This window comes from Zalophus californianus, chromosome 16 (assembly GCF_009762305.2).
Source record: "Zalophus californianus isolate mZalCal1 chromosome 16, mZalCal1.pri.v2, whole genome shotgun sequence".
In the NCBI taxonomy this organism is placed as follows: domain Eukaryota; kingdom Metazoa; phylum Chordata; class Mammalia; order Carnivora; family Otariidae; genus Zalophus; species Zalophus californianus.
The window spans coordinates 11,504,849-11,528,262 of record NC_045610.1 but is presented as its reverse complement, the minus strand read 5'-3'; the positions used below and the strand labels follow the sequence as shown (position 1 = coordinate 11,528,262).

The 23,414-nt window shown below is 42.9% G+C and overlaps 1 protein-coding gene across 6 annotated transcripts in view; it reads left to right on the top strand.

Moving 5' to 3' along the window:
• PRPSAP2 (phosphoribosyl pyrophosphate synthetase associated protein 2) overlaps window positions 1-23,414 on the top strand; it is a 57,404-nt gene that overhangs the window by 7,806 nt on the left and 26,184 nt on the right. For all 6 annotated transcript variants that reach the window (XR_003515314.2, XM_027567651.2, XM_027567650.1 and 3 more), the window contains 3 exons: window positions 1,216-1,282; window positions 3,816-3,988; window positions 6,570-6,685. Coding sequence is in view for 5 of the 6 variants with exons in the window: in XM_027567651.2 (XP_027423452.1) it covers window positions 1,216-1,282; window positions 3,816-3,988; window positions 6,570-6,685 (356 nt within the window). In the remaining variant the exon portion in view is untranslated. The remainder of the gene's footprint in view (window positions 1-1,215; window positions 1,283-3,815; window positions 3,989-6,569; window positions 6,686-23,414) is intronic.

Here is a 23,414-nt window from a genome sequence, read left to right as displayed (position 1 = left end):
TGTGTATGTCTGCTACTTGGATTCAACAGGTGTGATTTTGCAATATAGATACATATGTGTGGAACCTTTTGAAAGTAAGTTGCAGGCACCAAGTCACTTAAGCCCTGAACGCTTCACTATGCTTCTCAAGAATAAGCACTTTCTCCCGCATGAGTACACTATTGTTGTCACACTTAAAGAAATTAATGACTGTTTTCTAATTATCTAATATCTAGTCTCTATTCAAATTTCCCTAGTTGTCCTGGAGAGCCTTTTATAGCTGGATTTTTTGTTTTTTCAAACCAGGATTCTTGGCTCAAGAAATATGTTTTTTTTATCTCTTTAGTTTCTCCTAATCTAGAACAGTTCTTTCTTTGTGTGACATTGACTTTGAAGAATGTCCCATTCTGCATTTGTCTAATTGTGGCTGATCACACATTTTTTGAGAGTAGGGATGTTGGACCTTATTTATGTTTACTCTCATAGCATTATTATAACATTGCCTAATAAGTTCTTTTTTTAAAAAGATTTTACTTTTTTATTTGTCAGAGAGAGAGAGCACACATGAGAGCACAAGCAGGGGGAGTGGCAGGCAGAGGGAGAAGCAGGCTCCCTGGGATCCTGACCTGAGCCAAAGGCAGACACTTAACTGACTGAGCCACCCAGGCATCCTGCCTAGTAAGTTCTTAATTGTGCTGGTTTTATGAATGAGTAATTTCCCTTAGAGATACTGTGCTCAGCGTGGCACAGCACTCACTGCCTATATGAGAGAAGTAAGAAGGGTAGGTTTACTTATTCCAAGTCAGAAATGGAATTCTTTTTGAAGCACGTAACGTAACCTGACATGTTTAAAAAATGTGGTTAGGGGCACCTGGATGGTTCATTCGGTTGAGTGTCTAACTCTTGATTTCGGCTCGGGTCATGATGTCAGGGTCATGAGATCGAGCCCTGTGTCGGGCTCTGTGCTGGACGTGGAGCCTGCTTGAGAGCCTCTCTCTCCCTGTCCCTCTCTCCCTCCCCTCCCTCTCTCCGCCTCTCTAAAAAAAAATGAAAAGTGTGATTAATGCCAGTGTGTTCATTATCCTTTACAGCACCTAAAACCTCATGAGTTTCTTTAACAGTTCCAGTTTCCATATTTTATAACATTGGGGATGAAACAGATGTTTTATGTATTTTAAAAAACATAAGTTATATGTCTTTTTCATCCCTGCCCCCCTTTTTTCCTTTTCCTGCCAGAAACAAGAGTACAGATTCAAGAATCCGTGAGGGGAAAAGATGTTTTCATCATCCAAACTGTCTCAAAGTGAGTCCTTATCCAACAGACGCAGTGTCGCTCTCTGGGTTTTTCTTTCTGGGCACAAGTGTTTAGAATAATAAGAGCTGACTGGACAGGAAGAGTTATGAGCATTTGAAAATTGGTATGTCTTACTCTACTAATTTTTCTGACATAAGTGCGGACTTCTACGTGTTCTTTCATGTTCTTGAAGAGTGGAAGTAACCAAGTCTTGGAGTGGAGGTTCTTAATGATTATAGAACCCATTACATTGCCTCTCAATAGCCAGGATTTGATAAAACTTGGAGGGAAGCTCTGCTAGTTCCCCAAAAAAGGCAGGAGGAGAGGTGTTTACTTACTTGGGGTTCTTAAAGCTTTGACTGCAGGCAATTTAAAAAATGATCCCCAGTTCTTATTTTGTTGTGTAGATTAAATGAGTGGAGAAGATAAAAGAATAACGTATTGAAGGAATATGTATTCCTGTGTGGTGTGACGTTTGACAAACGTATGTTCTGGAAATTGTCAAGGCCTCAGCCGTGTGAGCTCGGTGTGGAGGAGTCAGTGCAGTGAGGTGTCGTGTTCGATCAAGGACCATGCTGTCCACATCTGAGATGTCCCCACATGCCACATGCCTCTGTATATGAAAGTGCTTCACTCGGTTTTTAATAATGTCTGGAAGTCAGTTTGTACAGGGCATCATTTTTTAGCTTAGAGGTTCTAAATTTTGCTGCATGTCAGATCTGCGTTTATACGTATAACAAATACCAAGGAGGGGGAAGAAGAGCCACGTTTCAGGAGCATTTAGACACGGAACACAGATACTTTCACTTCTATTTTGAACATCTGTCCTGGTCTTTGGTTCATGGAGATGAAATCTCGTAGCCACCTGGCTCTTCGGGAAAGACGAGTTGAACGGACCTTTTGTTGCATCACAAGCCTTCCTAGGAGTGTGTGTGACCTGACGAAGGGAGGGGGTGGCTGGCCTTTGCTGAGGTTCCCTTGTTTCATTTCCTCTGTGCCACTTAGCATCCTTGGCAGAGGATGCTCCTGGGCTAGGAGGCACCGAGTTCTTGCGGCCCCTGCCACCGCTGTCCTCTTTCCCCGGCCAGCTGAAGGGCCGGGGTGCTAGTGGGGAGCTCCCCTGTGCCCACACCTGCCCACTACCTTCCAGCACTGGGGTGGGGAAAGCGCAGAGCACAGAACGACTTACGATTTACTCTGCTGCTGGCTCCTGGGTGTCTGCGGTACTTTGATCTCCTTACAGACACGTGTGAATCCGTGTGGATAAATGCACAGAAGTCGCTTGCCTTACACAAGGGAATAAGTGGGCCCTTGAAGGCCAAACTGGACGTAGGATTCAGGGCTTCAACAGCGTGGCCCATGACGTCCTGCGTGTTTCCAGGTCCTTCCATTCCTTTTCTTTCTTTTTGGTTTATTTCAATACTTATCATTCTGCCCCGCCTCTTGTTGGTTTCTTATTCCCATAGCTAAAACTGTCTGCATGTCTCATTTTGCATTGTCCCGAACCGTGACCTTGTGTGAACTCAGGGATTCTTAGTCTTGCCAGGCTGCCGGAGAGCCTGGCCACCGGGGTCTTTATGAAATAGTTAACGTTGAGATTTGATGTTGTCAGATACATCTTATCTTTCATTTTAGGACACTAAAAGTGTTGCTGGACTGGAGTTGAGAAGAGAAGCTTGGCCTGAGGCTGTGACCTGGAGTCTCCTCCAGCTTCTAGAAAGCTGTGAAACTAGATGAGAAGCCCAAGGGCTAAGGGGAGGCCAAAGGGGGCGCACATGAATGAGTGTAGGGCAGGAAGGGGGGGAGGAGGGGAACCAGCCAGAGAAGCCAAGTAGGGCAGAACAGGAGAACAGCGAGGAAGTTCTAGAAGCCAGGTGGGCCAAGCAGGGTAAGCAGCTGTGGGAGCTGCTGCCCGCGGCTCAGGTGAGAGGAACAGGAGAATTGTCCTTGGATCTAGGCGCATGGGGGTCGTGGATGACCCGGACTGGCCCGTGTTTGGGAGAGAGCGAGATGGTGAGCGTGGACAGCTGTCTTGAGATGTACACACAGGGGAGCAAAGAAATAGGGCAGTGGGAAGAGTGGCCACCAGTCATTTCTAATGGAACAACAGTGTTTCTAGGCCGATGGGTATAAGCCAGGGGAGTGTACCAAGCTGATGGCGGACACAAGAGAGGGAGAATGGCTGGAGCCCTATCTTCCAGTAGCCTGGGGAGGAGTTGGGGGGCGCGGGGGGTGTTTAGGGCATCATCGGGAGGGCTAATTGCAGAGTAACTTTGGTGTGGAAGGTTTGTCTCTGATGGCGGAGGGCAGGCCGACTTGTGGGGTGCGGCTACACATGGCGGTGGGAGCCCGTGGAACCTCTCCCTTCTGACTGGGTTCTTCTTTCAGGGAAAAAGGAAGTAGGGTCATTGGCGTGAGGGAATGTTCATGCCTTTTCTGTGTCTCGAGCCTTAGGTCCCGGTAGAGGCACGAGGAGCACATTGCTGCCACTTTGTGGGGACAGGGAGATACTAATCACGTGTCTTACGTTCTTGGGATGCAGGGACGTGAACACCACCATCATGGAGCTCCTGATCATGGTGTACGCATGTAAGACCTCTTGTGCCAAAAGCATTATCGGCGTGATACCCTACTTTCCTTACAGCAAACAGTGCAAGATGAGAAAAAGAGGCTCCATTGTCTCTAAATTGCTGGCTTCGATGATGTGCAAAGCTGGTGAGAACAGCAGATACTTGACATTTATTGGGCCTGGGTGTTTGATTTTTACCTTAGACATTGTAACCCCTTGTCTTAACTAAATTAGAACTCTAAGAAGAAAAAACTCCTTTTTTTTAAAAAAGATTTTAGGGGCGCCTGGGTGGCTCAGTTGGTTAAGCGACTGCCTTCGGCTCAGGTCATGATCCTGGAGTCCTGGGGTTGGGTCCTGCATCGGGCTCCCTGCTCGGCGGAGAGTCTGCTTCTCCCTCTGACCTTCCCCCCCTCCCATGTACTCTCTCGCTCTCTCTCATTCTCTCTCTCAAATAAATAAATAAAAATCTTAAAAAAAAATAAAGAAGATTTTATTTATTTATTTTACACAGAGAGAGAGACAACTAGAGAGGGAACACAAGCAGGGGGAGTGGGAGAGGGAGAAGCAGGCTTCTCACTGAGCAGGGAGCCCGATGTGGGACTTGATCCCAGGACCCTGGGATCATGACCTGAGCCAAAGGCAGACGCTTAACGACTGAGCCGCCCAGGTGCCCCGAAAAAAGACCATTTTTAAAGACAGCTAATTTATAATGAGAAAGCAGTGCAGAGAATTCTCTTCTGTTCCCAACTCCCTAAAACACTAAGTTAAGGAGAACAACTTATTTTTCCCTAAGGTCTTAGTTTAAAAAATTACATTGAAATGACAAATTAAAATTGCATCGAAGTCGTTTTTGAAGGGGAAAAAGGCATTTTTGGAACCAAGCACTCTAACACGGCAACAACTTTTAGTCTCGTCCAGGATGGATTGGCATATTTTGCAAACCATATGTGTTATTTTGTGTTGTGTATTTTCAGGTCACGTCCTAAGTGTCTCCCCCTTGTTTCTATAACCTTCAGAGGCGTTACTGTGTGTGTGTGTGTGTGTGTGTGTGTGTGTAGGTGACTCTAGAGGCCACATATCCCAGAGTACTGGCCCAGAGAGGAAAGGACAAGACAGCCCCCATTTCACTGCATTTGAACACAGACACTTACTGTGGAATAAAATTTCTACTGTAGCGTTACAAAGCAGGCAAAAAAAAAAAAGAAAGAAAAAATACACAAATTTGATGGAACCCGAAGCCCAGCCACCTCAACAGTATAACCTGTTGAAAAGTCTTCAGAGTTTTAAAAGCTGGCTGAAGGGAGCAGGCTAGCTCACCGAACCGTCCAGAAAGATTCTGCTCTTCTTCTCTTCTGGCCTTCATCCTGGCTGGGCCACCAGGTTGACTTTCCTGCTCTTTTGGGCAAGTTTTGCTTTTTTAAAACTTTTCCAATTATCAGAGACATTTCTTCATTAGTATTATCTTTGCTATTTTAAAAAACTATAAATTGGTGTGGAAATTATGTATCTTGGTGTAAGAAAATCACTTAAGTCTTTCCCTTTTCAGTAGGGAAAAGCCCATTCACCTCCCAAGTGTCTCTTCTACTCACACACAGATGTCACTTCTGACACTTCTGGTCACCAAGTGTGTAGGGGGTTTTCCCTACACTTAGCAATTCTCCATGAGAATACCAGCTAGGTATCCTATAGTTTAACTAAATTCTGGAGATAGTGTCAGATCCCACAGGTTAAGGGCTCAGTCCCACAAGACGGCCCCTTCCCCATGCCAACTGCAAGACCAAGTTGTCAACCTGTGTGTCTACCAATCTGCTGTAAATCAGAGGTTTCCAGGACCCACTCCTCCGATTCGATTAATTTGCCAGAGCAGCTCACAGAACTCAGGAGAACTGTTCACTTACTGCTTGCCACTTGATCGTAAAAGCATACGATAAAGAACACAGATGAACATCCAGATGGAAGAGATAAGAGGGGACAGGATGTGGGGAGGGCTGCAGAGCCTGTGACCTCTTTACATGCACCAGTCTCCCAGCATCTCCACCTGTTCACCTCCAACCTCACAGCTTCCCGAAGCCTCTGCTTCCTCAATCAATTATTAACCCCATTTCCAGCCCCTCTCCCCTCTCTGGAGAATGGGAGGTGAGGCCTGAAAATTCCTAACTTCTAATTATGCCTTGGTCTTTCTTGGTCTCCCCCTCCAAGAGCCCACTGGGAGTCACCTTATCAGAATAAAAGGTGCTCCTAGCGCTCTTATCACTTAGGAATTCACAAGGGTTCTAGGAGTCCTGTGTCAGGAACCAGGGGGCAGAGACCACTATATATATTTTCTGTTCTCTCACAGTCTCATTGAACTGAAGAATCTGAGAAATAAAGATACTGAGTCTTTTTGATGAGAGAGCAATTATTTTTTAGATTTTTTTTTTTTTTTAAGATTTACTTATTTGAGAGAGCGAGAATGAGAGAGGGAGAGTACATGAGAGGGGGGAGGGTCAGAGGGAGAAGCAGACTCCCCGCCGAGCAGGGAGCCCGATGCGGGACTCGATCCCGGGACTCCGGGATCATGACCTGAGCCGAAGGCAGTCGCTGAACCAACTGAGCCACCCAGGCGCCCGAGAGAGCAATTTTTTAAATAGCTATTGTGTATTGTATCGTATTTTATATATGCTTAGTTCATACCCTGTGACTGGTTGTTTAACTATTCATGTGTTTGTGTCTGCTTTGTTTCCAAAGGTCTAACTCATCTCATTACTATGGATTTACACCAGAAGGAAATTCAAGGCTTCTTCAATATTCCTGTTGATAATTTAAGAGCTTCTCCCTTCTTACTGCAGTATATTCAAGAAGAGGTAAGCTAGCTCAAACTTCAGCATATTAACATTCTGGTTAAGGTTGAAAAGATACATTTCCACTTCCTTGGGCTGTCTGTAAAGGGTTAAAACTTGATGTATTCTGCTTAAAGTATTATTTCCTGCGGTGCCTGGATGGCTCAGTTGGTGAAACATCTCTCTCTTCATCTCAGGATCATGAGTTCCAGCCCTGTATTGGGCTCCACGGAGCCTCGCATGGAACCTACTTAAAAAATAATAATAAAATAATAAAGTAGGGACGCCTGGGTGGCTCAGTTAAGCGTCTGCCTTCGGCTCAGGTCATGATCTCAGGGTCCTGGGATCGAGTCCCCTGCTTCTCCCTCTCACTCTCCCTCTGTTCTCTCTCTCTCAGATAAATAAATAAAATCTTAAAAAAATAATAAAATACTATTTACTTTAATAGATGTAATTCAGTGTATTTTAAAATTCTTAGTATGTAATTTATTTCTTTTGCTAAGCTCTTAAAATTGCTGTGTTTTCTTTGGGCCCTTAGGTACCTAGAATTGGACTAGTTGTGATCATGACACGTAACTCTCATCCTTGGTCCATGTGTGGACCTGGCCCTCGTTTGTGTATCCATTGCTCTGCCTCTCTCTGTCCATCCATCTGTAGTGGTCGGCATCCGTGATCCCACCACCCAGCGAGAAAACTAGATGCGTCATAACTGACATCCACTCTCTGGTCCTTTTCCGTCACATCCCTCCCCTGCACCCCCCCCCCCCCGCTTCCTCCACCTGAGGGAGCCACTGTCCTGAATCTCGTTTTGTCCTTCTCTTAATTTCCTTTGTATATGGCCTCATCTCATATGTATATCCACATAGAGATGCTCTTCAAAGACAAAAACACACAAAATATATATTTTTTTAACTTTATAGAAAATGAATCAAATCGTGTCATTTGAGGGGAATTTTTCGCTTGATGTGACATCACTAAGCTTCCTCTATATCGTGTGTCACAGTGCATCCATTTTGACTACTGAGAGATACCGTGCGGCTTTATCACAGTTTATCCATAAGGTTTTGCTGTCGTGGTAGTGCTCCCGCGAGCACTCTTGTCTGTCTCCTGTGGTACGAGGGCAGACGTACATCGCCGCCATATACCTAGTGAAGCATTGCTAGGTGGCATGGCGTGTGTATTTTAATTTTTCCCAAAGCAGTTATGCCAACTTACATTCCCAGCATCTGGGAAACAAGATAGTCTGTGGATCCATCTTGTTTCAGTGCTTACGTTACCGGAATTTACGATTTTTGCCAGTTGAATGGCTATGGTGTGGTGTCTTGGTGTCACTTCAATGGATAGATCTCTGATGACATAAGAAGTTGAGCATCTCTCTATATATTTCCTGTTCTGTGAAAAGGCCCTTAATGCACTTTTGTTTGTTCTTCACTGATTTTTGTGTGTGCTTCTATCTGAGCTACAGGCATTCTGGTTTTTGTTCTGGATTCTGGCCATTTGTTAGTATTGGTTTCATATAGATCTCTCCTTTTGTAATCAGTAGCTTTCCTTAGGGAGACTAGATAAGCAGGCATATTTAGTTTTGTGTTTTTTCATTGAGGTGAAATCCACGTATCATAAAATTAACCAGTTTAAGACAAACAATTTGGTGGCATTTAGTCATGCAGTGTTGTACAACTGTCATCTCTGTCCAAGGCTTTGTTGTCACTCCAGAAGAACACCCTGTACTCGTTAAGTAATCATTCCCCATTCCTGCCTCCTCAGTTCCCTGGCAGCCACTCATGTGCTTCCTGACTCTGGACTTATCTGCGCTGGGCCGTTCATATACAGGGGATCCATACAATACGCAGCCTTTTGTGTTTGGCTTCATTCACTTAGCGTAATGCTTTTGAGGTTCATCAGCGCGGTAGCATGTATCAGGACCTCATTCCTTTTCAAGGCCGAATATTATTCCATTATATATGTACCACTATTTATCCATTCCTGTGTTGATGAACCTTTGGGTCATTTCCATCTTCTGACTGTTGTGAATACTGCGCTATGCACATTCATGTACAAGTTTCTAAGTGGACATACGCTCTTACTGTGGACATATGTTTCATTTCTTAGATATATACTTAGGTTTGGAATTACTTGATTATATGGTAATTCTGTATTTAACATTTTGAGGAACTGCCAAACAATTTTCCAGGGTGGCTACAGCACTTACATTGTAACTAGGAGTGTATAAGATTTTCAGTTTCTTCACAATCACATCCTTACATTTATCTTTTGATTATAGCCATTCTAGTGGTTATAAAGTGTTACCCCATTGTGGTTTTGATTTGTATTCCCCTAGTGACTAATGATGTTGAGCATCTTTTCATATGTTTATTGGCCATTTGTATGTCTTCTTAGTGCTTTTTAAAAAATGTTTATTTAAGTAATCTCTGCATCCAGTGTAGGGCTCAAACTCACGACTCTGAGATCAAGAGCCACATGCTCTATGAATGGACGCAGCCAGGTGCTCCTGTATATCTTTTTTTGGATAGATGTCTGTTCAGATCCTTTGCCCATTTTTTAATTGGGCTGTTTATCTTTTATTGAGTTGCAGGAGTTCTTTATATATATATATACTGGACACTAGTCTTATCAGATATGTGACTTGCAAATATTTCCCACCATTCTGTAGTTTGTCTTTTCACTTTCTTGATGTTGTCCTTTGATGCACAAAAGGTTTTAACTTTGAAGAAGTCCAGTTTATGTTTTTTTTTCTTTTGTTACTCATGCTTTTGCTCTAAGAAAACATCATCAAATCCAGAGTCATTAAGATTTACCTCTGTGTTTTCTTCTGAGAGTCTTACAGTTTTAGCTCTTGTATTTAGGTTGACCCATTTGGAGTTAATTTTTTAAAATAATTTTTTATTGTTATGTTAATCACCATACATTTCATCATTAGTTTTTAATGTAGTGTTCCATGATTCATTGTTTGTGCATAACACCCAGTGCTCCACGCAGAATGTGCCCTCTTTAATACCCATCACCAGGTTAACCCATCCCCCCACCCCCCCTCCCCTCTAGAACCCTCAGTTTGTTTTTCAGAGTCCATCGTCTCTCATGGTTGGTCTCCCCCTCCGATTTCCCCCCCTTCATTCTTCCCCTCCTGCTATCTTCTTCTTTTTTTTTCTTAATATATATTGCATTATTTGTTTCAGAGGTAGAGATCTGCGATTCAACAGTCTTGCACAATTCACAGCACTCGCCATAGCACATACCCTCCCCAATGTCTATCACCCAGCCACCCCAACCCTCCCACCCCCCACCACTCCAGCAACCCTCAGTTTGTTTCCTGAGATTAAGAATTCCTCATATCAGTGAGGTCATATGATACATGTCTCTCTCTGGTTGACTTATTTCACTCAGCATAACACCCTCCAGTTCCATCCACGTCGTTGCAAATGGGAAGATCTCATTCCTTTTGATGGCTGCATAATATTCCATTGTGTATATATACCACTGATTCTTTATCCATTCATCTGTTGATGGACATCTTAGCTCTTTCCACAGTTTGGCTATTGTGGACATTGCTGCTAGAAACATTGGGGTGCACGTACCCCTTCGGATCCCTACATTTGTATCTTTGGGGTAAACACCCAGTAGTGCAATTGCTGGATCGTAGGGTAGCTCTATTTTCAACTGTTTGAGGAACCTCCATACTGTTTTCCAGAGTGGTTGCACCAGCTTGCATTCCCACCAACAGTGTAGGAGGGTTCCCCTTTCTCCACATCCCCGCCAACATCTGTCGTTTCCTGACTTGTTAATTTTAGCCATTCTGACGGGTGTGAGGTGCTATCTCATTGAGGTTTTGATTTGGATTTCCCTGATGCCGAGCGATGTTGAGCACTTTTTCATGTGTCTGTTGGCCATTAGGATGTCTTCTTTGGAGAAATGTCTGTTCATGTCTTCTGCCCATTTCTTAATTGGATTATTTGTTCTTTGGGTGTTGAGTTTGATAAGTTCTTTATAGATTTTGGTTACTAGCCCTTTATCTGATATGTCATTTGCAAATATTTTCTCCCATTCTGTCGGTTGTCTTTTGGTTTTGTTGACTGTTTCCTTTGCTGTGCGAAAGCTTTTTATCTTGATGAAATCCCAATAGTTCATTTTTGCCCTGGTTTCCCTCGCCTTTGGCGATGTTTCTAGGAAGAAGTTGCTGCGGCTGAGGTCGAAGAGGTTGCTGCCTGTGTTCTCCTTTAGGATTTTGATGGACTCCTGTCTCACGTTTAGGTCTTTCAACCATTTGGAGTCTATTTTTGTGTGTGGTGTAAGGAAATGATGCAGTTTCATTCTTCTGCATGTGGCTGTCCAATTTTCCCAGCACCATTTGTTGAAGAGACTGTCTTTTTCCCATTGGACATTCTTTCCTGCTTTGTCAAAGATGAGTTGACCATAGAGTTGAGGGTCCATTTCTGGGCTCTCGATTCTGTTCCATTGATCTATGTGTCTGTTTTTGTGCCAGTACCATACTGTCTCGATGATGACAGCTTTGTAATAGAGCTGGAAGTCCGGAATTGTGATGCCGCCAGCTTTGCTTTTCTTTTTCAGTATTCCTCTGGCTATTCGGGGTCTCTTCTGGTTCCATACAAATTTTAGGATTATTTGTTCCATTTCTTTGGAAAAGGTGGATGGCATTTTGATGGGGATTGCATTGAATGTGTAGATTGCTCTAGGTAGCACTGACATCTTCACAATGTTTGTTCTTCCAATCCATGAGCATGGAACGTTTTTCCATTTCTTTGTGTCTTCCTCAATTTCTTTCATGAGTATTTTATAGTTTTCTGAGTACAGATCCTTTGCCTCTTTGGTTAAATTTATTCCTAGGTATCTTATGGTTTTGGGTGCAATTGTAAATGATTGATTTGTCTCTCTTCTGTCTTGTTGTTGGTGTATAGGAATGCCACTGATTTCTGTGCATTGATTTTATGTCCTGCTACTTGACTGAATTCCTGTATGAGTTCTAGCAGATTTGGGGTGGAGTCTTTTGGGTTTTCCACATAAAGTATCCTATCATCTGCAAAGAGTGAGAGTTTGACTTCCTCTTTGCCGATTTGGATGCCTTTGATTTTTTTGTTGTCTGACTGCTGTGGCTAGGACTTCTAATACTATGTTGAATAGCAGTGGTGAGAGTGGACATCCCTGCCGCGTTCCTGACCTTAGGGGAAAAGCCCTCAGCTTTTCCCCATTGAGAATGATATTCCCTGTAGGTTTTTCATAGGTGGCTTTTATGATATTGAGGTATGTACCCTCTATCCCTATACTCTGAAGAGTTTTGATCAAGAAAGGATGCTGTACTTTGTCAAATGCTTTTTCTGCATCTATTGAGAGGATCATATGATTCTTGTTCTTTCTTTTGTTAATGTATTGTATCGCGTTGATTGATTTACGGATGTTGAACCAGCCTTGCAGCCCAGGGATAAATCCCACTTGGTCATGGTGAATAATCCTTTTATTGTACTGTTGGATCCTGTTGGCTAGTATTTTGGTGAGAATTTTTGCATCCATGTTCATCAAGGATATTGGTCTGTAATTCTCCTTTTTGATGGGGTCTTTGTCTGGTTTTGGGATCAAGGTAATGGTGGTCTCATAAAATGAGTTTGGAAGTTTTCCTTCCATTTCTATTTTTTGGAACAGTTTCAGGAGAATAGGTATTAATTCTTCTTTAAATGTCTGATAGAATTCCCCTGGGAAGCCATCTGGCCCTGGGCTTTTTTTTTTTTGGGAGATTTTCGATGACTGCTTCAATTTCCTTAGTGGTTATAGGTCTTCAGGTTTTCTATTTCTTCCTGGTTCAATTTTGGTAGTTGATACATCTCTAGGGATGCACCCATTTCTTCCAGGTTATCTAATTTGCTGGCATAGAGTTGCTCATAATATGTTCTTCTAATTGTTTGTATTTCTTTGGTGTTGGTTGTGATCTCTCCTCTTTCATTCATGATTTTGTGGATTTGGGTCATTTCTCTTTTCTTTTGGATAAGTCTGGCCAGGGGTTTATCAATCTTGTTAATTCTTTCAAAGAACCAGCTCCTAGTTTCGTGGATCTGTTCTACTGTTCTTTTGGTTTCTATTTCATTGATTTCTGCCCTGATCTTTATTATTTCTCTTCTCCTGCTGGGTTTAGGCTTTTTTTGCTGTTCTTTCTCCAGCTCCTTTAGGTGTTGGGTTAGGTTGTGTATTTGAGACCTTTCTTGTTTCTTGCGAAAGGCTTGTATTGCTATAAACTTTCCTCTCAGGACTGCCTTTGCTGTTGCCCAAAGATTTTGAACGGTTGTGTTTTCATTTTCATTGGTTTCCATGAATTTTTTAAATTCTTCTTTAATTTCCTGGTTGACCCATTCATTCTTTAGTAGGATGCCCTTTAGCCTCCATGTATTTGAGTTCTTTCCGACTTTCCTCTTGTGATTGAGTTCTAGTTTCAAAGCATTGTGGTCTGAAAATATGCAGGGAATGATCCCAATCTTTTGGTACCGGTTGAGACCTGATTTGTGACCTAGGATGATCGATTCTGGAGAATGTTCCATGGGCACTAGAGAAGAATGTGTATTCCGTTGCTTTGGGATGGAATGTTCTGAATATGTCTGTAAAGTCCATTTGGTCCAGTGTTTCATTTAAAGTCTTTTATTTCCTTGTTGATCTTTTGCTTAGATGATCTGTCCATTTCAGTCAGGGGGGTGTTAAAGTCCCCCACTATTATTGTATTGTTGTCAATGTGTTTCTTCGCTTTTGTTATTAACTGCCTTATATAATTGGCTGCTCCCACGTTAGGGTCATAGATATTTACAATTGTTAGATCTTCTTGTTGGATAGACCCATTAAGTAGGATATGGTGTCCTTCTTCATCTCTTATTACAGTCTTTGTTTTAAAATCTAATTTGTCTGATATAAGGGTTGCCACCCCAGCTTTCTTTTGGTGTCCATTAGCATGGTAAATGGTTTTCCACCCCCTCACTTTCAATCTGGGGTTGTCTTTGGGTCTAAAATGAGTCTCTTGCAGACAGCATATCGATGGGTCTTGTTTTTTAATCCCATCTGATAGCCTGTGTCTTTTGATTGGGCCATTGAGCCCATTTACATTCAGGGTAACTATTGAAAGGTATGAATTGAGTGCCATTGTATTGCCTGTAAGGTGACTGTTACTGTATATTGTCTGTGTTCCTTTCTGATCTATGCTGCTTTTAGGCTCTCTTTTTGCTTAGAGGACCCCTTTCAATATTTCTTGGAGGGTTGGTTTTGTGTTTGCAAATTCCTTTAGTTTTTGTTTGTCCTGGAAGCTTTTTATCTCTCCTTCTATTTTCAATGAGAGCCTAGCTGGATATAGTATTCTTGGCTGCATATTTTTCTCGTTTAGTGCCCTGAAGATATCATGCCAGTCCTTTCTGACCTGCCAGGTCTCTGTGGGTAGGTTTGTTGCCAATCTAATGTTTCTACCATTGTAGGTTACAGATCTCTTCTCCCGAGCTGCTTTCAGGATTTTCTCTTTGTCTCTGAGACTCGTAAGTTTTACTATTAGATGTCGGGGTGTTGACCTATTTTTATTGATTTTGAGAGGGGTTCTCTGTGCCTCCTGGATTTTGATGCCTGTTTCCTTCCTCACATTAGGGAAGTTCTCTGCTATTATTTGCTCCAATATACCTTCTGCCCCTCTCTCTCTTCTTCTTCTGGGATCCCAAGTATTCTAATGTTGTTTCGTCTTATCGTATCACTTATCTCTCGAATTCTGCCCTCGTGATCCTGTAGTTGTTTCTCTCTCTTTTTCTCAGCCTCTTTATTTTCCATCATTTGGTCTTCTATATCGCTGATTCTTTCTTCTGCCTCATTTATCCTACCAGTTAGTGCCCCCATTTTTGATTGCACCTCATGAATAGCCTTTTTGATTTCGACTTGGTTAGATTTTAGTTCTTTTATTTCTCCAGAAAGGGTTTCTCTAATAACTTCCACACTTTTTTCAAGCCCAGCTAGTATCTTTAAAGTCATGATTCTGAACTCTAGGTCTGACATCGTACTAATGTCCGTATTGAGTAGGTCCCTGGCAGATGGTACTACCTCTCATTCTTTTTGCTGAGGTGATTTTTTTCATCTTGTCATTTTGTCCAGAGGAGAGCAGATGAATGAGAGAACAGAATGCTAATAGGTTAACGACGTCTCCAGCAAATATACTGTATACAAATCAGAAAAGACCTGAAACCAGGGGACAAGAAAGGGAAAGAAAGAAGAGGAAAAAAAAAGGAAAAAGAAAAAGATAAAAACAAACAAAAACAGAACCAAACAAAAAAAAACAGAATATGATCAAGTATGATCAGGCTAGTGCATAGATCAGTGCCACACACTAGCTTTTGGGCATATTTTGGTCTGTTAGAAGAAAGTGCCTGCTAAAATTTTAAAGGAAAAAGACATATATGTACAAAATAAGGGTTGATACAATGAAGGGATGGCAGATGACTGTAAAGATGAAAATTATAAAAGATTTTATAAAAGGAATTGATAAGTTGTTTTTAAAAAGAAAGAAGAAGATTTAAAAAGAAAAAGAAAAAAAGGAGAGAATGTGATCAGGCAGGAGACTAGAAGAAAGCCATACACTAGTGATTTAGGGTATATTTTGATCCGTTTGAAGAAATTGTATCTCAAAATTTTAAAGAGAGAACAAGTTATATATATATATGCCAAAAATAAGGGTAACTACTATGAAGGAATAAAAATATGACTCTAAAAATGAAAAATAAAAAATGTTTTTTTTTAAAAAAGGGATTGATAAGATGTTTGAAAAAGGGAAAAAGAAAAATTAAAAAAAAGTTTAAAAAATTACCTTTGAAAAACTATGAATTATGGTAAAAAAGCCATGAATTCTATGTGCAGTACTCCCCTAGCGCTGGCGTTCTCCCGTTCTCCTTGATCGGTAAACTTGGTCTTGGCTTGCTGGCTGTTCGTGCTGACCTTCTGGGGGAGGGGCCTGTTGCCGTGGTTCCCAAATGTCTTTGCCGGAGGCGGAATTGCCCCACCCTTGTGAGTCCGGGCTAAGCAAGCTGCTCCGGTTTGCTCTCGGGAGCTTTTGTTCCCTGCAAGCTCTCGGTACGGCTTTGGAGGACCAGGTTGAAAATGGTGGCCTCCCAATCTCTGCCCGGAGGAGCTGAGAACTCGGGGCCCCGCTCCTAAGTGCGCCCCCAGAGAAAAGCAGTCACTCCCGTCTCCCCGGTCTCCGGCCGCACTCCGTGCTCACCCGGCCTGTGATCGAGCATTTCTATGTCTGACACCCGACCCCGTGTGGAGTCTCCAAACCCAGCAGTTCCCTGCGGTGCGCTTCCGCGCCGCTCCTCCCAGGGGAGGAAGGGGAGTCTCCCTGGCTCTGCCGCTTGTTGGGTCCCTGCTGGAGGAGCAGTGGCCTGACTGGGCCGCGGATCACAGTTTATGGCCACCCCGAGCTGAGAGCCCGCGCCTCGGCTCCGTCTCTGCAGACGGCTTCCCCGCTCCGATACCTGGGAGCTCTGCCACACTCAGGCACCCCGGGTCTTTCTGTGACCCCGAGGGTCCTGAGACCACACTGTCCCGCGAGGGTTCCACCCCCTGCTTAGCCACTGGAGCGACGTCCCTCAGTGGAGCCGACTTCTAAAAGTTCCGATTTTGTGCTCCGCGGCTCTAGCACTTGCCAGAAGCGGCCGGCGGAGGCCCCCTCCCCCGCCGTCTATCCTCCCGAATATCGCCTCGGATTCACTTCTCCGCACGTCCTACCTTCCAGAAAGTGGTCGCTTTTCTGTTCAGAGTGGTGTTACTATTCTTATCTTCGATCTCCTGTAGAGTTCGTAGGTGTTCAGAATGGTTTGATCCCTATCCAGCTGAATTCCTGAGACCAGACGAACTCCAGGTCTCCTACTCCTCCGCCATCTTGCTCCGCCCCTGGAGTTAAATTTTGTATATGGTGTGAGATAGGGGTCTAACTTTGTTTTTTAGCATGTGATATCTAGTGGTTCCTGCACCATTTGTTGAAAAGACTATTTCCCCATTGAATGGCCTTGTCAAAAAAAAAAAAAAAAAATTGGCCATACACATTTGTGTTTATTTCCGGTCCCTCAGTTCCATTCCATTGCCCTACATATCTGTCCTCCAACAGTTAACCGTGGCCCTCAATAGTGAAAATGAATTTAAGTATTTTTGAAAGACAAAACTACTGTCTGTTTTCTTTAAAGTTATACACAAGAACCATACAAACTCTAACAAGTTCAGGAAACAATATAGAGTAGAATTTACCTGAGCATGGTTCCCAGTAGAGAGAGAGAAAGGATGGGAGAGCAACAACAGGTGTGTTGATGGGGCAGGAAAATGGGGTCCAGCCAGAGAGAAGCACGAGAGGATGAGACTTGGGTATGTGGGGCAGCATGGTCCAGATAAGAACTAGCCACGTGAAGGAACATAGAGTTTTGGAAGAAATGGTGGAGTCAGTGTAGACTTTCATAGACTGATGTTACATCTTGTGAGTTTTTAGGACATGTCCACTCAAGGTACCAGGCATGTTGTGTGCTGACGTGTGGGAGGCACCTATTGGCCTGCTGAGTCTGGGCTGTGGCCCCCTGGTGCTGGGCCAGAGGCCACGCTCCAGGCTCCTTAAGCGGCCCTAGCCGTAGCCCCTTAGTGTAGGCTTCTGCCTCTGTACAAGGCTGCCTTCTACTCGAAGGATCCCATTTTAGGCTTCATTGTTGGAAAGGATTGAACTCTCAGGGTTGAACTCTCTCTTACACCATTCGTGGTTCAGCAAACAAGGAAAATGGTCCTTTGTTTTTGATGGCAAGCTAATAGGGATAATGCCAAACATTGTAGTTTTAAGATTCTCTGTCCCTTCTGAAAAACAAACTGAGGGTTCTAGAGGGGAGGGGGGTGGGGGGATGGGTTAGCCTGGTGATGGGTATTAAAGAGGGCTCGTTCTGCGTGGAGCACTGGGTGTTATGCACAAATAATGAATCATGGAACACTACATCAAAAACTAATGATGTAGTGTATAGTGATTAACATAACAATAAAAATTAAAAAAAGATTCTCTGTCCTTCATTCACAAACATAAATTAAGACAGGCTATCAAAACTGAAATATTATATTCACTATTTGAAAGGACTTTTGTTCACTTTGCCTTTTATAGTGTACTTGTTTTAGTAGACCATATCGTCCTGAATCGAAGATGCCATCAGTTAAGGTTTTTGTTATTTAGATCGTCAGGAAAGAAGAAAACACTGTGGATTATAGTATGACACAGTGCCTTCGAGTCACCTAGTGATTCTGTTCTGCAAGATTGATGCTGACATCTTCCGATTTGACAGCTCACACTCTGTTTCTCTTGAGTTGTCCCTAGAATTTACGTGCTTTCTGCCAGAGTTGGAAGGAATGTCCAGATAATTGGATGCTCACTGCCTTGCAGCTTTGGTGCTCTCTCCTGGGAATTTGGCATTTTCTCCTGCCCACAGTTGCACTATGGTGCATGTGTCTGGGTATTGATTAAATACAGTGCATGTTTTTAAAAAATGACTAAATATTACAGTGACAATCTTAGAAATCATTGGTCTGCACCAGGATTTTTTTTTTTAAGATTTTATTTATGGGGCGCCTGGGTGGCTCAGATGGTTAAGCATCTGCCTTCGGCTCAGGTCATGATCCCAGGGTCCTGGGATCGAGTCCCACATCGGGCTCCCTGCTCCTTGGGAGCCTGCTTCTCCCTCTGCCTCTCTCTCTCTCTCTCTCTCTCTCTCTTTGTCTTTCATGAATAAATAAATAAAATCTTTAAAAAAAAAGATATTTATTTATTAGAGAGAGCACATGAGCCAGGGAGTGGGGGGGGTGGGTGGGTGGGAAGGGGCAGAGGGAGAGGGAGAAGCTAAGCAGGGAGCCTGCCTCGGGGCTCGAGCCCATGACTCCTGAGGTCATGACCCCCAAAACCAAGAGTTGAACGCTCAGCCAACGGAGCCACCCAGGCGCCCCTACCTGCACCAGGATTTTTTAAGGAAATGATGAAGAGGGGGCTACAAGTATATTTCTATGGTGTATGTAGAGATCCTATCCCATTAATTTTTTAAATAGGAGCTTCTAGAGTTATCTTGTTTCTGATTCTTGAGTTGTTTTTTTTCCTCTGTTTTTTTTTAAGGATTTTATTAATTCATTTGAGACACAGAGATACAGAGAGAGAGAGAGCATGAACAGGGGGAGAGGCAGGGGGAGAGGCAGAGGGAGAGGGAGAGGCAGGCTTCCTGCTGAGCCAGGAGCCCGATGCGGGGCTCGATCCCAGGACCCTGGGATCATGACCTGAGCCGAAGGCAGACACTTAACCATCTGAGCCACCCAGGCACCCCTTCCTCTGTGTTCTTTGTATCAAGCCACTGTCATCACAAAAAAGATATGGCGGGGACAGAAACCAGGGACAAGGGTAGAGGGTGTATAACAAGGGAGTGTGGGGTGTAGGGCAGTTTGATTCTCTGTGGTTCCATGGTAGCCCTGATGATGTTTTCCCTTAATGGTTCAGGGGACAATTACTAGACTTTGGAAGCTGGACTTACATGACATGTGTGTTTTCCCCTCCACTTGATAGTAAGAGTAATCTTCTAACAAGTGAAAAATGAAACTTCACATTGACAGTGGAAGTGTAGGGACACGTGCATGTGTGTCTATAGTAATTTTTTTTTTTTTAAGATTTTATTTATTTATTTGAGAGAGAGAGAGAATGAGAGAGAGCACGAGAGGTAAGACGGTCGGAGGGAGAAGCAGACTCCCTGCTCAGCAGGGAGCCCGATGTGGGACTCGATCCCGGGACTCGAGGATCATGACCTGAGCTGAAGGCAGTCTCTTAACCAACTGAGCCACCCAGGCGCCCTTGTCTATAGTAATTCTGACAATAGTGGTAAAGCCCTGGCTTCCCTGGGCCCCAGCCTGGTCCTGGGCCCTTTCACAGGGGCCTTATTACCAGCTTGCTTTGTGTCCTGTGTCCTCTCACACCTTTCTGTTTTTGCCTCTTTGTCTGCGTAGTTACAGATGTTGATTTGTGAGTGCTTTTTTTTTCTTAAGTAAGCTCTATCCCCAATGTTGGGCTCGAAGTTATGACCCCGAGATCGTCACATGCTCTACCCACTGAGCCATCCAGGTGCCCCTGATTTGTGGCTGCTTTTTTGAAAAAAACAGTTGCCATATTGTTTGCCTTGTTCTGCAACTTCTTTGCTGTGCTGTGCAGGTGTATGGAGGTCTTTCCATGCTAAGATATGTAGGTGTATTGCTTTGGTTATAATTGCTACATAATAGTCTTCAGTTTAGGTCAGTGATGTCCAGTAGAACTTTCTGTGATCATGAAAGTCTTCTAGCGGCTGTCCAGTGTGGTAGCTGCTCGTCACACGTGGCTAGTGTGACTGGAAAGCCGAATCATCTTCTTTAAGTTTAATTAATTAAAGTTTATTTATTTATTTATTTATTTATTTATTTTAAAGATTTTATTTATTTGACAGAGAGAGACACAGCGAGAGGGAACACAAGCAGGGGGAATGGGGGAGGGAGAAGCAGGCTTCCCGCCGAGCAGGGAGCCCGAAGGGGGGCTCAATCCCAGGACCCTGGGATCATGACCTGAGCCGAAGGCAGACGCTTAACGACTGAGTCAGCCAGGCACCCCAGTTTAAGTTTAAATAGCTGCGTGTTTAAATGTTTAAAGCACAAGTTTAAATGAGCCACCGTTTTTTTCCAGCCATTTTCTTCCTGATTGGATATTAGGTTGTTGTAATTTTTCATTCTTTTTTTTTTTTTAAGATTTTAGTTATTTGAGAGAGAGAACACACAAGTGGGGGGCGGGGGGGGCAGAATGAGAGGAAGAAGCAGGCTCCCAACCTGAGGCTTGATCCCAAGACCTCAGGATCATGACCTGAGCCGAAGGCAGACACTTAACCAACTGAGCCACCTAGGCACCCCATAATTTTTCACCCTTTTAAGTGAAATACTTTATTTTAAAAATTTATCATAGGAGCACCTGGCTGGCTCAATGGGTAGAGCATGCAACTCTTGATCTCGGGTTGTGAGTTTGAGCCCCATATTGGGTGTGGAGATTACTTAAAAAAAAATTATTGTAGGTAAAACTGCAGTGAAAATTCTTGTACTTAACCTTTCTGATTACTTATGTGTTTTTCTGAAAAAATATTAGGAGGTGCAATGAATTGCTTGATTGAAAAGTATCTGTTTTTAGTACTTTAATAGATATTGCAAAAATTGCAATTTTCTGAAAATCTAATATTTTAATAGATATGAAAGTTGCAATTCTCTGAAAGGGCTGTGTTAGCGTATACTCCCACTCACAGTACATGGGATAGTATCTGTTTCCCTTTGCTCTTCATTTTGCAAATTGAATGAGCAAAAACAATACTGTGTTATTTGAATTCTTTCCTTTCTCGATTTCTAGTGTGATTGAGCATCTAGTGTGTGTTTTTGGGGGGCGGGCAGGAATTTCCCCCATCTAAAGTGGTGTTTCATTTTTCTGCCGTGGTTTTGAAATTTCAGCATGATGTGTCTGGGGTAGATCTTGTTTCCATTCATCTTGGTAGATACTCCCTTTCGTTCTCTGGACATTTCCCCCCCCTATAATTTGAGTGTCTCATCCCTTCTGTTTTCTCATCCTTTCCTTTGGGAACCGTTAGATGTTGAAAATTTTGGATCTAGTCTCTGTTGTTTAACTTTTTTTTCTTCAAGTTTTGCATCCTTATATACGGCATTGTGGGAAAATCCCTCGGCTTCATTTCCCAGCCTTGTTCTTCATCTGTGTCCATTCTGCCGCTCCATCAGCCAGCTGCTGAGTTTCTTAATGGGACTGTAATGATTCCCATCTTCTCGATTTCTTTCTGGTTCTTTTTCTTAACAAGTTGTTGTTTAGGTGTACAATTTCCTGTTTTAGCTCCTGAGGAGAAAATAGACCTGTTGTCTGTCTTTTCTTTCTTTCTTTTTTTTTTTTCCCCTTTTCTTTTCTTGTAAACTTTATGCCCAACGTGGGGCTCAAACTCACGACCCTGAGATCAAGAGTCATATACTCTACCGACTGAGCCAGCCAGGTTCCCCCAAAATGGACCTGTTTTTATCAGAGTCCTTTCTTTTCTTTCTTTTATTTTAAGATTTATTTATTTATTTTAGAGAGAGAGAGCATGGCGGGGAGGGGCAAAGAGAGAGGGAAACTCAAGCAGACTCCGTACTCAGTGCAGAGCCAATGTGGGGCTCGATCTCACGACCTGACCTGAAACCAGGAGTTGGACACTCAGCTGACTACACATGTAGGCTCCTCAAAGAGTCCTTTCTTTTAAAGCCTCCTTTTATTTGCTTTATTAACTGTTTCCTTCGTTGTTACTTCTCTTGGCTTGGTTTGATGCTGTTTGATGAGGTGAGACAAGTACATAAAAACAGTCTAGAAAAACTTCCAGCAAAAATAAGGAACGCCTAAATGAGAATATTTTTGCTACTTTACTCCCTGATAGCATCGGATGAGTTAGGCTGTCCTGTAAAGACGTCCAGTCCATGTAGTTGTGCTGGATACATCTGTATTAGAGCTGTCTTCAAATTAATCAGTGTTTTGTTCATTCACTAAGTATTATTTAGTGCTTCCCACATACTAGGCATTGTACGAGGTGCTAAAGATTATTAATGCTTATATGGAAAATCATTGTGAACATAATTATGAGAAAAAAAGCAATTGGGATATATTGAAGGATATATCATATAATTTAGTGAAGTGTTTAATTGTCAAGAATATAATTTGGAAATATGGCCAGGATGCAGTCAGAAACAATCCACTGCACAGGTTAAAAGGAGTTCCATCTTCTAAACTCTTAGAAGCTGCTAATGGGTAAAAAAAAAAAAAAAAAAAAAAAAAAATTTACTAATGGGTATCTTCAGTTATGATCATCACTAGCACAAATCACTTCAAATGTTCAATAGTAAAAGACTCCAAAGTAGACTGATATTTTAGTTCTTTTTTTAATTTAATTTTATTATGTTATGTTAATCACCATACATTACATCATTAGTGTTTGATGTAGCGTTCCATGATTCATTGTTTGCGTATAACACCCAGTGCTCCATTCAATACGTGCCCTCCTTAATACCTATCACCGACTAACCCATCCCCCCACCCTTCTCCCCTCTAGAACCCTCAGTTTGTTTCTCAGAGTCCATAGTCTCTCATGGATTTCCCCTCCGATTTCCCCCCCTTCATTTTTCCCTTCCTACTATCTTCTTCTTTTTTTTTTTTAACATATAATGTATTATTTGTTTCAGAGGTACAGGTCTGTGATTCAACAGTCTTCCACAATTCACAGCGCTCACCATAGCACATACCCTCCCCAATATCTGTCACCCAGCCACCCCATCCCTCTCACCCCCAACCACTCCAGCAACCCTCAGTTTGTTTCCTGAGATTAGGAATTCCTCATATCAGTGAGATCATATGATACTTGTCTTTCTCTGATTGACTTATTTCGCTTAGCATAATACCCTCTAGTTCCATCCACGTCATTGCAAATGGCAAGATTTCGGTTTTTTTGATGGTTGCATAATACTCCATTGTGTGTGTGTGTGTGTGTGTGTGTGTGTGTGTGTGTGTGTGTGTGTGTACACATACCACATCTTTATCCATTCATCTGTTGATGGACATCTTGGCTCTCTCCACAGTTTGGCTATTGTAATGGACATCGCTGCTATAAACATTGGGGTACACATACCCCTTTGGGTCACT